This window comes from Tinamus guttatus, unplaced genomic scaffold (genome assembly GCF_059628265.1).
Source record: "Tinamus guttatus ecotype Peru unplaced genomic scaffold, ASM5962826v1 Tinamus_guttatus_pri_ptg000277l, whole genome shotgun sequence".
Taxonomy (NCBI): domain Eukaryota; kingdom Metazoa; phylum Chordata; class Aves; order Tinamiformes; family Tinamidae; genus Tinamus; species Tinamus guttatus.
Genome location: NW_028288811.1, coordinates 427975 through 443045, shown reverse-complemented (window position 1 = coordinate 443045; position 15071 = coordinate 427975). Strand labels below are relative to the sequence as shown.

The window sequence follows — 15071 nt, the reverse complement described above, 5'->3', positions numbered from 1 at the left end:
TTCAGGAGTTTCTTTTTCTGTTTTTTTTTTTTTCCCCTCCAGACGAGAAGATGAAAATTTGAATAGTCTTCTGCAAAATGGAGGTGAATTAAATATTACAGTAGAAGAAAAAATAAATGTGCAAGACAAGGTTACAAATTTGTCTGATTATGAATTAAGCGTTGAAGAAAGATTAGGCCTGATAGGAAAAGGTGTTGATCTGAACACTCCTATCGACGAGTCTCACAAATTAGACCAAATAAACATGAACATCAATAAGCTGGCTAGTGAAGAGCCCGTACAAGTTCCCATGGAAAGATTAAAACCACAGGAAATAGCATCAGTAAAAGGGTTTTTGAATAACAATGTGAAAGAAGAAAACGAGCAACTGGAAAATGGAAATAAATATCCTATACATAAAGTAAATGGGCATCCTGAGGAAGCAGTAGACTCTCCCATTAGAGAAGTAATGCGCAGCACTACAGTTGAAGGTGATTCACCTGCTGAGCTGCCTGTTTCAAAAAGCACTGAAAATCTGTCCCCCCAGAGAAGTGCTTCTGTGGTGAAATCGCACAGCATCACCAGTATGGATCCTGGGGCTCTGAAAATCTATGACATTGTCAATGACAACGGACCTCAGCAGCCAAACGCAGCAGCTAAGTCAGTGTCTAGTAGCACAGATGGAAAAAATATAGTGAGGAGTAAATCCGCTACTGTTCTGTATGATCAGCCTTTGCAAGTTTTTCCTGGATCATCATCGTCATCCGATTTAATATCGTCTACAAAGACAGTGTTCAAGTTCGACTCGAATCACAACCCCGACAGTGCTAGCGCGGTGCGAGGGTCAGTTGCAAGCGGAGCCCCGCTGTTCTGCGCCCCGCAGTACAACATCCAGTACAGCAGCAGCGCGGCGGCCAAGGACACGCTGTGGGCCCCGAAGGCAGCCCCGCCGGCGGAGCCGGGCAGCGGGCTGCCCTCGCGCCCGCCGCGCTCCGACTGCGCGGAGGCGCCGGCCTACGTCAAGCATTCGGCCAACATGAATTTCTCCAACCACAACAACGTTCGAGCCAGCACCGTGTATAACACCCATCAGCGGGGGGCCGGGAGGCATATGGATATGTGGGCTGTGCCACCGAATGAGAGGCTGCCCCCAGGAGCAGCCAGGAACACGCTTCAGAGGCAGAGCAGCGTCACCTCTGCAGCTTCCCTAAACGTCACTGATCCCGGGCCCTGCCGGCGGGCTCAGCTCCCGGAAGGGGACTACTTAACCTACAGGGATTTGCATTCAGTGGGAAGAGCTGCACCCGTCATGTCTGGGCATCAGAGACCTCTTTCTGCCAGGACATACAGCATTGATGGTCCAAACCTACCCCGACCTCAGAGTGCTCGACCCTCCGTGAATGAAATACCAGAAAGAACTATGTCAGTTAGTGACTTTAATTACTCACGGACTAGTCCGTCAAAGAGATCCAATCCGAGGGTTAACTCTGAGCATTCTTTACTAGACCCTCCAGGAAAGAGCAAAGTCCCTCACGACTGGAGGGAACAGGTGTTGCGACACATCGAGGCTAAGAAACTAGAAAAGGTAAAAAAAAAAAAAAAAAAAATCATCTTTTTCTTTTTCCCAACTTTGTCATGTGGTTGTGAAAGAAGTTATATAATCCCTGTTTTGAATTGCTTTTAGTGACCAGTAGAAATACACTTTGGGTATTGCCTTAAGAAAGATAAATAAAAGTTTGTACTGCATATCCGGAAAGTGGTCAAATGGCACACTTTAAATGCGCTTTTACCCCAAAGAGAAAGTTGTTTTCACATTGTATTTGCCAGCTTAGCCCACTTACCTTGGAATAAATTAAACACCACTTCTTTTAGACCAGGTAAATGTTGCTGCTTTTACAGCAGAATTGTATTCATGCTGCGCTAAAATAATCCCTTCTACATCTTGTTTTTTTCTGCCTTTTTTCTGTTCCTTCACTTTAAGGAAAATAAATTGAGTACAATCTAAGTAGAAGCATGGGTTTACAGCATGCGTTGCTGAAGAATGCAAAGAAATGTAATTAACATATATTGTCCTTCGAGCCACTTGTCTTTTGACGTTCTATGTCTGACAGATTGCTGAATGAATAGTTATTGCTGTGAGATGAGAACACTTAAAAACCTTGTCCTTCCAGGAAATCACAGGAGGTTTTGATACAGCTCTATTTGATGAACAGGATTCTTTATGTGCTTTGAACACTAGCAGGAATTAGAGCCGATTTGTAGAATTCGACAATTATGTATCTTCAAAGGATTTAAGCAGCAACTAGAAGACTCTAATCTTTTGTGCTATCTAGCTAAATCAGTTTAAAATAGCATCACTAATGCAGGGCAGTGTTGCTCATTTGAAATATATGCCTGTGTGTGTGTATATAAATATATATATACACACACACATACATATCTCTCTCACTATATGTATATACTGTTTTTTATAATTTTTACAACAGAAAAAAAAAAACACAAAAATCTCAGCAGTCCTGGAAGTCCTTGAGACAAAACTTCCATGCACTGCTGTTGTCATTCGTTTATTCTCCTGTCACCTGCGTTTGACATGTTAAAAAAGTTACTGAAATCTGCAGCTACTGTAGATCCTATAGCAGTGTTGCCACCTTGAAATTAAGCTTGATTCCCTTCAGTTTGATTCCCTTTATATCTTTCACATTTTTATGTAAAACTTAATTTTTGTTCTTTTCTCGAGTGGTATGGTGTAGTTGCTATGAGTTTCCTAGCTGTGAATCCGATTTAATACAGCTTTATCTTCCTGCATCTGTTTATCTTTCTGTCTACATCTCAATCACTTAGGAGGTGTTTTTTTGTTTGTTTGATTTTTATTTTGTTTTCTGACCTCAAAGTATTTAGATTCAGGGTAGCTTTTAGTTAACAATCTGAGGCTTGTTTATAGGAGAAAAAGCTATTATGTCCTGAGTGTCTATTTTATATTCTGTGGCTATGACTACTGCAATCTGAGATGTGAGGAAGTGCAGATATCATTCTTTATGGCAGCTGGCAAATATGATAACGTGGAAATCCTAGGAATTCATTGGATATTTATTTCTTCTCTTAAAGAAACATCTTCAGATGTTTCTACTTGTATTTGAAAAAATAGCTTTTTTGTGTGTGGTAGGGGCTTACTCTGTACACTAAACTTCAAATGTGTTTGAAGCCTGAAAGAACTTGGAATATTTACTTAAAAAGCAAGGAAATTACTTTATCAAAAATCTACCATAGGTATAAAATACCATTTATTTTTTAACTCGTAAGTCATAGTCTTGGCAAAAGCAGGGATACAAAATTAGGCTTTGTGCTGCATGATTAATTCATATCCTGCTTGTAGCTGTGTACAGCAGTGTAGGTTGATAGTATTTACTTCTGCTGTGGCACTTAAATTTGTCTGTTACTGAATTAATCACATGTATTTCTATCCTATGTTTTTTAGCATATATAATGTATATAATGTATACACACACATTTTTTTTTAAGTGATGCCCCTGGAGTTCTAGTTTTTGTTTTATAAAATCTGGTGACTGGGGAGGGAAGAACCCATATCAATCAAGACTGCTTGTCAGTCAATGCTGGAGAAGCTGGTTTGCGTTTCATTTATTAGAACTTTTTGCCTGATGCAGGTGGAAAAGCTTTTGAGGAACTAAATTTGCTCAAAAAGAGAAATGGGAAAGCTTGATGTCCAGCAGAAATGATTCACAATGGAGTCCAGCCAAGTAACTGGTATTTGTAATCCGTTTGGCAGTCTGCAAAGGGACTTGCTTCAGTGAACTAAAACCATTCGTTTGGTGGAGGAAAAGTGAAAATGGTGCATGAGATCATTTGTGAATTGAAGTTTTGCAAATATGCAGGGGAAGCAACTTACTTATCTGTTGCAAAGCATATTTTATTGTGTGATAGAGAAAAGGGTTTCTTTGGATGCCAAGCTGCTCCCTAGTGGTCATATATGCAAGCTGTCGGAAAGTGTGCAGGCAGTTCCAGCCTCTTTAATCGTAGAGTATAGGGGAGCTTTTTAAGAGCAGTCAAGTTTTTCATTAGCTTTTCTCCCGAGGTGTGTGAACGTTTATGCTCAGTGTGCAGTTGGCCACGGTGGTGTCGTCCTGCTGAAGGCGGTAGGGGCTGGACGTATCCAAGCCCAGCTAAAGCGTTGGGATGGCACCTGCTTTCTTGTGCTGTAGAGGAGTTTGCATCCGTACGCTGCCACAAGAGAGACCCTCAGCAGAGCTGCCTGCAAATATCCACCGTGTTTGCCCGTGCCAAGTCAGCAGAAGTAGTTGTTGGCCCTGACTCTGTCCTTTCCTTACATGTGAATCTTTCCTTTTGTTCTTGTTGTTGCGGATGTCTTGGGTGTTCCTTGGGCACTGCTTGCCCTCCCTTCCAGTTCCACTTGGAATCAAGTGCTCTACTTCTCATGTACTCCCGCTGCTAGAGGACTGCTGAAGGAGCTCTTTTCAAAACAATCTGCTAGCATTTTGTAAATTATCTCCTTCATATTTGGCCTTCGCATTGGGTAATATCTTCTGAATTGAGAGAGAGAGAAAAAAAAAAAACCACTTAAGCCTGCTTTTATGTGCTTAGTAAAAATTTCTGTCAAACTAATAGAATAAAAGCAACAATTGGTTTCCCAACAGGCACATACCTTGCTGCCCGAAGTCTCCCTTTCTATTAAAGAAAGAGCTACCAGAGATGATGTCATAAAACTAATTTCTATTCAGGCCTCAAATTCATACAAAATTAAGCGTACACTAAAGCATAAATTGTTGTGCACTTACAGCTAGTTTCAACTAGTGTCAGTGGCACTTGAGGGTTCAGGATAAACTCTGTTTTGTGTGTTTGGTTGTGCAAGCACCCAATGGGCCAGAAAGAATTTGCAGTAAAGGGGCCAGCTGCAGAACTGTGGAGAATATAGAAAAATGAGGGGAAAAGGCAAAAGCCATGTGGTTGCAGTCTTAACCCAGTAACTGTCTCAACTGTATCTTGAGAGAGATCTGTTTTTATTTAACAGAACTACTGCAAAATGAGGAGGCTTGAACCAAGTAAGATGGTTAATTAAGAGCTGCTGCAATGTTGACTGGTGGGGCTTGTCCTCGGTGAAGGCTGCTGTCTCTTCTCTGCTCCTACGCAGACATAGCAGGTTTATGGACGGGGAGATGAAGCCTCTCACTGAGCGCTTAGCGAGCGCTCTCCAAAGTCAAGGTTGGCCTTTTGGTACCTGAGCTGGAGTCACCTCTTTGGACTCCGTTAATTCTGTCATAAGCTTAAAAATACAGAATATCCCCTGACTGCTGGCGTTCAAAGAGTGCAAATAAGCCCCCAAATTCTGTCACTAACTGCCAGTGTCTAAACTGATGCCATGAGAGGCTGTTCTTTTGACTGAGTCCTGATCTGTGGGTAGAACACTTTGCTCTTTGTAAAAAGACATTTTTTTGTGGTATACTAAAGCTTTTAAACCACATTTTTTCAGCCCTAAGAGTAACTGATTTCTAGCAAACATACGATTTTGACAAGAAGTGTACGGGAACACTGCATGTGTATTGATTAGTCTCTGTTAGTTTAGAAGTGAATTTCAAGCCTTGAATATCTGCATTTATAGAATTACTGTTTTGCAGACCATAACACTCAGAGGCTCTGTAGCAAGCGGGCTGATGTTTAGAATTACTCCTGCCCTATGAGGAGAGGCTGAGGGAGCTGCGTCTGTTCAGCTGGAGAAGAGAAGGCTGAGAGGGGACCTGAGCAGTGTCTATAAGTACCTCAAGGGAGGCAGTGAGGAGGATGGTGCTGGCCTCTCTTCAGTGGTGGCCACCGACAGAACTAGAGGTAATGGCCACAAACTGAAGCACCAAAAGTTCCACAGGAACTTAAGGAAAAATTTCTTAACCATGAGGGTGACAGAGCACTGGAACAGGCTGCCCAGAGAGGTTGTGGAGTCTCCTTCTCTGGTGATCTTCAAACCCGCTTGGACGCAGTCCTGTGCCACGTGCTCTAGGTGACCCTGTGTGTGCAGGGGGGTTGGACTAGATGACCTCTAGAGGTCCCTTCCAACCTTAAGCATTCTATGATTCTATGATATTTAAATGGAAGTTTATAAGATGCACTTAATTTTTATTAATTGGAGTAAATTTGTAAATTGGAGTAAATTTGTAAATTGGAGTATTAAAAAACCCTGTTTATTCTGCACATTCACATTTCTGCAAGTGACTTCTCTGATGCGACAGTCTCCAGAAAACTCCTTCAAAATGTCCGGCCTTCGCTGTGCCCATGAAGAGATGCACAGTGGATACCGTCTATGTTAAAACATCTCAGTTGCTGCCTTTCATCATTTTTTGATGGGTAAAGGAGGAGTATTTCTAGATTCATCACTAGAAACATCTTCTTGTGTTGAAGCTGGGAGGAGCTTTGGTTTCTGTAATTTCTAGCAGGATACGTTTTGCGCCTTTCATGCTTGTGAGGGGTACTTCCAATGTGGAAAAGCCCACACTGAGACCCGCACAGAGGAGGTAGAAATGGGGGTTTTGGTGTCTTTCATGTCTACTCTGCTTTTGTACACACCGTGCCTCATATCTGGGAAAAAAGAGTTTCTGCCAAAGCGGGAGATTTTATAAGCCCTGAAATAAAGCTGCTCCCAGGCGAGCACGCAAGGTAAAGTCAGTGAGAGCGCCTTGAAGCTCTCAGAGCTAAGTGAAACGTGGTCCCTGGCGGATCTGTTGGTGTGCCTGCAAACTGTAACAAACTGTCCTGTTTGAGGTCAAACTCGATGCAGAAGGGAGGGCGTTTGCTGTGTGGGATGCTTGGGCTCCCTTGTGCTGAGGAGTTAAGCTGAGGACTGAACGCATCGGGCTTGGTTTTCTCATCTTGGTCTGATGAAGTGAGCTCCTGTTAGGTGTGGACTTCCCCTCGGGCCTCCCTATATCAGAGGGGATCTCCTGGGATTCTAGGGGTCTTTCTAGTAGAATGGGCTTCTGCAGAGACTTTCAGAGATCGGCTTTTAGCCTTACCATACACTGCTTATATTTTCGTCTGTTTGAATGGAAGATTTGGAGCTCTGGGAGGCCCAGAGAAGAGGCTGCTGTACGAAGACTGCAGGGAGCTGCTTGTGAGAGTGGAAAGGAAGTGGGCGATGGGCTAGTGCTACAGGGCACTGAGAAGCGGCGAGGAGGAGAAGGGGCTTCAGCAGTTTCACTTGGGTGTGTTGTACCAAAATGCAGACTGAGCCGTGTTGCCGTTCAAGCGGCGTCGCGACCTGGTTCAGGAACGGCACGGCGACCACCCCCAGGCCGCTCGGGCCATCAGCACGCTGACACCAGTGTGGTAGACGGCAAATGGCGTTTATTGAGGGGTAGCAAGGTGTTATATAGCTAAGGTTTACAACGTCACATCCGTCTGCTTACATCATAAACTAACACTATTGGCTATTAGGGGCTCTACCTTTCCGTACAGCGCGATATCTTCCGGCCGCCGGACCCTAACTATCTGTAACAGTGTAGTAATCTGCAACAAGCCGTCCCTAGAAAGGGCCTGCGGACAACTTTTCCATCCCCCTCTGCCGTGAGGGGAAAAACTGCTAGGAACCCACCTTGAGGCTTGGGAACTTGCTGACCTGTACGGGCTCATCCGAGGGCAGGAGGAAGCCTCTCACTCGGGGAGGAGCAGGCGCTGCCAGGGCCTGGAAGAGGCTGTTGTTTGAGGGGCTTTTCAGTGGCTGCTAACCAGGGCGCCTGTGAGCTGTGGACAGGCAGAGGTCATTTATTAACTTTCTTGGTAAACTGGTTGTTCTGATTTCACGAGATAAAGCTAGTTTGAGACAGCAGACGTCTGCCAGGTGACTGGTGAGGGTTTTAGAAATGAGAATTGTATATGGCGTTAACTGCCAAACTCCATCTCAAATACGCATTTCTTCATGTAAGAGTTGTTGAGATACCTTGGTCAAATGTTTTGATTTTTTCTTTACTTGAAATTTATAAAAACAAAACACTCTGGATTTGCTGGGTTTTGATTATCTGTGGTGTATCTTTCAATATCAATATACCCCTGTCACTGTGGTCTTGTCACTGTTCTCAGGACTCCTTCCTGTCTCACGGGACATAGAGGGTTTTCCTGTACTCCTGTCCTGTCTTTTTCTTTTGCTTTTCCTTACCATTACAAAATAGATGGTGGCCAAGATAGCAGTGTGCTTCCTGCTCCCCTTTCTAGCATCCTCACCAGTATGCAGAATGCAGGAGCTCTGAACCACGCGAGTGCCACATCCGTTCTCAAGCTTAGGCACCGTTTTGGTGCCCGCAGTCACAGGAGCGGCCTCCGAGGTTTCCTAAAGCCTCTGTTTCAATGACACCTGCTGACACTTTCTTGAATGGGGTGTTATTGAAATGCGTGGTAGATACTGCTGACATTGTATTAAAAAAAAAAAAAAAAAGACAATCTACTTAATGCCCCAAATTCCTGACTCAGTTTTTTTTATTTGTACTGTACAAACAATAATAGGGAAAAATGAGGCAAAATGGTAAAAGATAATGGAAGAATTTTCCACAGATGTGTATCTTGACTGTCAGCTTCTGCCAAAAGCTCTGATATGTTGGAAATTCAGTGAAAACTTAGAAATTTGGATAAGCCACGCACCTATGTTGTTTGTTCAAGACACACATACGTGCAAATGGCTTACATACAGTTACAGGTAATAAAGCTGCTGATCACATGCCAATTTACAGTAAATAGAGGTACCTGAGGGTCACTGGGTTGCTTTCCCCCTGACAGGGGCACTCTTCCATGTTTGCATGGTGTTTATCTTGCATGACAATGGGATATGTGTGTATCAGTGTCTGTATAACACGTCTCGTGGTTTATGCATGCTGCACTAATCTCTGTTAAATCTGTCCCCTCTTTATTCAGAGCATGCTGTCTAGGTCCTTTAATTCCACTTTGGCTGCGGCTAGCAGCTTTGCCCCTGGCAGCTCTAGGGATCTGCATGGCAGCCAGGGTAGTGTTGTGGACGGAAGAGCTGCTGCTGTGCACGTTGCTCGAGTGAGTACCCGCCGGGGCTGCGGCCGCGCGGGCCGGGCACCGCGATGCCCTCGCGTGCAGACCCCGTCTCCTGGGGGCCAAACTGTGATGGACGTTCTCCACAGGCACCACGTGCTTTAACTGCCTTACCTTGCTGCGAGGCTCTTCAGTTCAATGCCACAAAATAGTTTGCTAATTGGCTTTCATGTATGATTAAACGTATAAAAAACAGTGTGGTTATGTCCTCCTGCATATTGTGGGGAAAAAAAAAGAGTATGACTCTGAATTTAACCTACGTTGATACAGGTTTGAACAAAAATGTTACATTTTTTTCCCCATGATAATCAACTTCTGATGGTGTAATCTATATTGTAAGATATTTTGGGCATTCAATTAAATACTTTGATTCATAAGAAAATATTAGGAAATAACTCTTTAATCTGAAGTATCCTGAGTGATGTTACAGTATCCATAGCAAGCAGCATAAATGTCAACGGAAGACTTCCCATTCAAGGATCCACAGGGTTAACAGAAGTCTTTAACATCTACTAGCTTTCTTAACCATGTGTTAGGGCCTTTTCAGTTGAAAATTTATGTAAATGTCCAGCAGCATTTCATGGGTGCCAGGTCTTGGCTGGCGAGATTTACATTTTCTGCATTTCTGATCCGATCTTTCATGTAAAAAAAGAACAATGAAGTCCTTAGAATGTTTTTATTGTTGCCTTTAAAAAAAAAAAGTTTTTTTTTAGTTGTTTGACATTATGAAGACGTTCTTTACTTGTTCGTTTCGTTTACAGCATCCCCAGGCTTGTGCTCCAGGAGAGCACTGCCCAGATGAGGTGTTCCTCTCGGGACAGCAGAATTACTCGTCTGCCACCCTCAGCCTCAAAGATCTTCACCCGGACAGCATGAAGAAAGTAGCTGTGCAGGTAGGAGCTCCGCACTGCTGCCCATGGACAGAAACGGACAGCAGCTGGAACCAGGGCTTGTTAGAATACAAAACTGGATTTGACCCTTTCAGCCAATAGTTAAGGTGGCATAACGGAAACGGCACTTTCTCTTTCTGCAGAACAAAGTTGTTAACAAGATATGTGGGTGGTTTTCCTCAGCAGGGCTTTGAAAGAAGAAATTTACAGCATGAAACATTGCTGTGAATGGAAATGGGTATATATCAAATGATTTTAGGAAAGCAAATCAAAAGTAATGAAACCTTTTTTAAAAAAAACCTTTAAATTCATTGTGATGAAATTCTCGTGATAAGCTACACTTGGTAAGGATGGCATTTTGTATGGATTTTTAAGGACCACCCACACAGCAAGGACTTGCTACTGTAAAAATAAATAGCTGTTTGTAATTTGTTATGGTGCAGCATTAGATTTTTTTTAATGTGTTCTTAGCAGTATCATTTGAATGCCCTGGATGTCTTTACAGTTGTGAATTCTGTTTGCTGTCAGTGTAGCAAATCCTAACAAAATAACAACATATCTTGGAAATATCCTTATTACGATTTTGACATTAAAATCTTAAACTTCTTTATGCATTTACTGAGAAAGTTTTCTTGTGATCACCCAAAGATGCTCCATGAGCATATAATTTTTGTTCATTAGCTGTGTGGGATTTCAGTTACATATAATCTACTGAAATTGTTACAAAAACTTCTGAAAAATCACGCACTAAAAGTGAAATATATAATTACATCAATTCAGTAGCAATGCTGTCAGCTGTACTGCCAGGAAAAAAAAAATAGAGATAACTCAATTTAACTTATGCTAAGAGCAGTCTAGTCTGTTCTAGCAGATGAGTGCTCAGATCTTTCAGATGTGCCTTGGGAGGTCACAGCTCATGACTGTAATGAATATTGAGTACAATGGAACATGCTCCAGAACAGTAATTTTAGCAATGCTCCTAAAATTAAAAGCAGTTGAGCATGAGAAGTATTGAAATAATTAGGGAAGAATTGAGGCTTGCTGCTCATAAAATGTGGTTTAAGAGTATTCATGTTTTATTCAGGTGCCTTTGACAAATGGACAAATGTGCCAGCCTCAAAGACCACAGGCCAACTACAGCCAAGTCCATCACCTCCCTCCTCAAGCGTCAGTAGCAAGACATCCATCTAGAGAGCAGCTGATTGATTATCTGATGTTAAAGGTTGCTCACCAGCCTCCCTATGTACCATCCCAGTGTTCTCCCAGACAGAGCCATGAATTGGTCAAGCAAGAGGTAAGGGAACAGGCAACCTGAATGCAGGACTTCTGGCTGTCAGTAGCAGCGAACGATTCCTTTGGGTTTTGTTCGTTACTGCTGCTCTGCAGACAGTGACTGAATTTGTTTAGGAACTGAACTCCGGCAGCAGACAGTTCTACCTCAGTCCAGTTCTGTTGTTGGAATTGCATTCCTTCTGGTTTGGAGCTCTTCTCCAGTTCACGTGCACGCTGTGAGAGACGTAAATGGGGTGTGTTCTTTTCCTCAGTACCAGAAAGCTTCACATCCACATCTTTATTGAGATAGAAAGTGCTTCTCCACTACATTTATTGATAATCAACTCTGTTTATGTAATAAATGGAAAAAAAAATGCAAAGTAGCAATACAGTTCAGAGTATTTTACATCTATTCAGTGCTATCCAGAATGACTCAGTAACCGGCGAACACAGTAGTGTGCAACTCTAGACAAAAGCCAGGACTGAAAATGCCTCGTGCATACCTGAAAATTCTCAGTTTCACTGTGTGCACCATTCTTTCCATTCTTAGAGATGGGCTATTTCCTCTGCTATATTTTTATCTGTACAAAATATTGAGCTCTTTGTTTTCATTGTGTAATAGAATGAGAGTCTCCAAGTTTTGTGCAAAATAAGTCATAGCCCACTCTTCTGGCAGGAGCAGAGGGGGCATTAGCTATGTGGGACTCCTGTGAAACAGGGGCCAGATTTGATAAAATTCATCTGGAAGGTACAAGGAAAGAGAACAAGTTTGGCATATTTTTTTTTAAAAAGTTTTTCTTCATCTGAATTACTAATAGCTACATCAGTTTCAGGTGCAAGTTTTCAGCCAGTGTTTCTAACTTTGGTTGTAACATTCAGATTCGAGTGAGAATTGAGAAGGATCCTGAGCTTGGATTTAGTATATCGGGAGGAGTTGGCGGCAGAGGAAATCCATTCAGACCTGAAGATGACGTGAGTATTTTATACTAATGCATCTTTTTAAAATCATACTGATCAGCAAATGCTTTCAGTGTTTTAAAGCACAACAAAAACCCATCTCCAGGAGCTGGTAGGAGAGGGAGGTCAGGATATGTAACTACAGAAAACCAGGAAGGTAGGTGAGCACTGCAGTCATGCGACAGTCCAGACGATGACTGTGTCTGTGGCTTTTTTTTTATATATATATAGTCTTACAAATACCAGGCAACAGATTCAAGATAAGTGAATTAAGGGATTTATAATTAGGAAGTCTCTGAAAGAAAGTATGATTTAGCCTACAACCTTCCGGACTTAATCTCAAACACATGCAGTCACAAAAGCAAGCAGATCTGTAAAATACTATTACATGTTCTTCTACTTGAAATTGAAAATAGAAATAATGCTTTGAATTACCAGTTTCATGCTAAACATACTATTTGTGAAGTAAATTGTCAGAATGTTTTCTACTTGTTTTTCAAGGGTATATTTGTAACAAGAGTGCAACCCGAAGGACCAGCATCTAAGCTATTGCAGCCTGGAGATAAAATAATTCAGGTACTGTCAACTTCTTGGTTTGCCTTTTTTTCCCCAAGGGCAGAATGCTTAAGTTTTCCATAGATGGCCGATATCTTTTCCGCGAGCAGTTCCGTATGCTGTGATGATGCTTTCAGTTTCTTTCCCAGTAACATCAGGATAGGTGCTCAAGCCTGAAGCATTCATCAGTCCTGTGGAAGCAAGAGCAGCAGGACATGCACTAGTGCTGTAGCCACCCTTGGAGCTGGGGTCTTGGAGAGCTTTTGATAAAATTGTTTACCACATTCCCAGTCAGAGAATGTTTAAAGAGTTAGACTTGCTGCATTTCAGCTTCTCTCAAAAATCATTAATATCTCAAATAGCAACCTGGCATGAACAGTTTTAAAACAAAAGCAGACTGAAAACAGAGCATAATCCCTGCAACAAGAATCAGTCAGCTAGTATGCCAAGAAAATAAACTAAGATCAAGTTTTTCCAACTAAAATACTGCACATTTCAGGATAATTAAAATAAATAACTCTGTATGTTTGTTCTTTCTCATTGGCGGAACGAGAAAGGCAGCTCCAGGTTCTAGTTGTCTTACTGGAGTAGCCTTCCAGAGAGGAGAAACTTCCAGACCTCCCCACAGTAACAGGAATTAGACAGAAGTTACTTGCACAAGTATTTAGTGTCTTTGGGGTAAATTTGTTCCAGGGTTAACAGAATAGTCTCACTTTTTGTATAATCAATACTACTTCATCAGTAATAACACTCACCTACTTTAGAAAAGCTACTACTGTCTACTTACCAATAACATCACAAATCCTGCAAATCTGCAGGATTTTATTGCCTACATTAACTACAAGCTACTTTAATCATAGTTTAAGCTTCAGTAAACTACCATAAAATATTGAAACTGCTACTTTAAATTCTTTTTAGGCTAATGGCTACAGCTTCATCAATATTGATCACGGACAAGCAGTATCTTTGCTAAAGACTTTTCAGAATGCAGTGGAGCTCATCATTGTGCGAGAGGTTTCTTCATAAATACTGTGGATATGGGGAAAAAGCCAACAAGGTTCATCGGAGACTTATGGGGAATTGAATATTTTGACTATTTTTATATATGAAAGGGACTTGAACTATGATCAAAATTTGTACAGGAGATGAAATATTGAACTTGTGGTTAAAGGGGGAAAAACCACTGTATAGAACATACAGGAAATCATTTTGGAAATGCATATGGTGAATAAACTTGTTTTTAAGCATTATAGCAATCTAAGGATCACTCCTCCAAGAACAAACCTGTGTTGTTTTTTGTACAGATGGTAGGTTTATTTTTGGATAATTCATACACATTACTAAACTTTGTGCAAGGCTTTGAGAAGCTGAGGTTGTAGCCCATGGACAGATGGCAGGGCTGTCTGTCCTGTAGCTCTTTATTGCCTTTTTTTTTTATTCACCAGATATTAATGTGTTAGTGAAGCCACTTCTGTAGATGTGGGCAGGAGATCCGAAACGTTGGCTTTGCTATGTGCACGTTGTCCAGATGAATGGGTAGATGGAAGGTGGTGCTGGTTGGACAGAAGAAAGGCCGGGTGAAACAACTATTTGCTATCTAAATCTGGAGTCAAGAGCGATGAGAAATGGTGTAGTTCTGGCGTGTACGTCTACCAGTAGAAAATGCAATAACAGCTTATGGTGTTTTTAGGAAGACTATAATTACAAATTTGTGATCATCTACAGGATTTGTTCTAAAGGTAGTCATTGAATATTCATTTGCCACATGCAATTAAGTTTGGGTGGGTTTTTTTGTTTTTGGGGGGGGTTTTTTTGCATACATGATTTTTCAACTGAACTGTGGAAATGTGCCCAGAGGTTTTTCTCTGCTGTGGAAATCCCCGATTGTGTGCAAATGGTGATGCTTTTATCTTTATGAAAAGTACTCCATTTCAATCTTACAGACTTTTAAAATGAAACTGAAATGGCCAGTTTTTAAGATTGTTGCCTGTAACATACACGTGAAAACACCAAGTGAATGAGGCAAGGAGGGTTATGAAGCTGCTGGCTTTGCTTGGCCTTTGCATGGGCTTGTGCGCCTGGGAGGAGCCGGGTGAGCAAAGCGAAACGCGTCGCGGGGCCGGGCAGCGCGAGGGCGGGCGGCTCTGCGACCCCCGGCTCCAACGAGGCCTCTTCCAAGGGCTCTTCCTACAGGTAACTTGAAATGTGAACTCGACACTTCAGAGTCATTAAAGGGTTTCTAACTGTATTAATATAATAGTGATTTACCACAGGCTGCCTTCGTTCCTTATTACTGTGTAAAATATCCAATTATGCTTTTATTAATTTTGTTTACCAGAAACATTAACT

The 15071-nt window shown here is 42.0% G+C and overlaps 1 protein-coding gene across 1 annotated transcript in view; it reads left to right on the top strand.

The window, feature by feature from the left end:
• The window catches only part of LOC104575608 (erbin-like), an 85038-nt gene extending 70608 nt beyond the window's left edge, over positions 1–14430 (top strand). The window contains exons 21-27 of the mRNA XM_088527304.1: positions 43–1564; positions 8902–9033; positions 9810–9941; positions 11023–11232; positions 12090–12182; positions 12669–12743; positions 13641–14430. Coding sequence (XP_088383430.1) covers positions 43–1564; positions 8902–9033; positions 9810–9941; positions 11023–11232; positions 12090–12182; positions 12669–12743; positions 13641–13748 — 2272 coding nt within the window. The 3' untranslated portion in view covers positions 13749–14430. The remainder of the gene's footprint in view (positions 1–42; positions 1565–8901; positions 9034–9809; positions 9942–11022; positions 11233–12089; positions 12183–12668; positions 12744–13640) is intronic.
• The last annotated feature ends 641 nt before the right edge of the window (positions 14431–15071 follow it).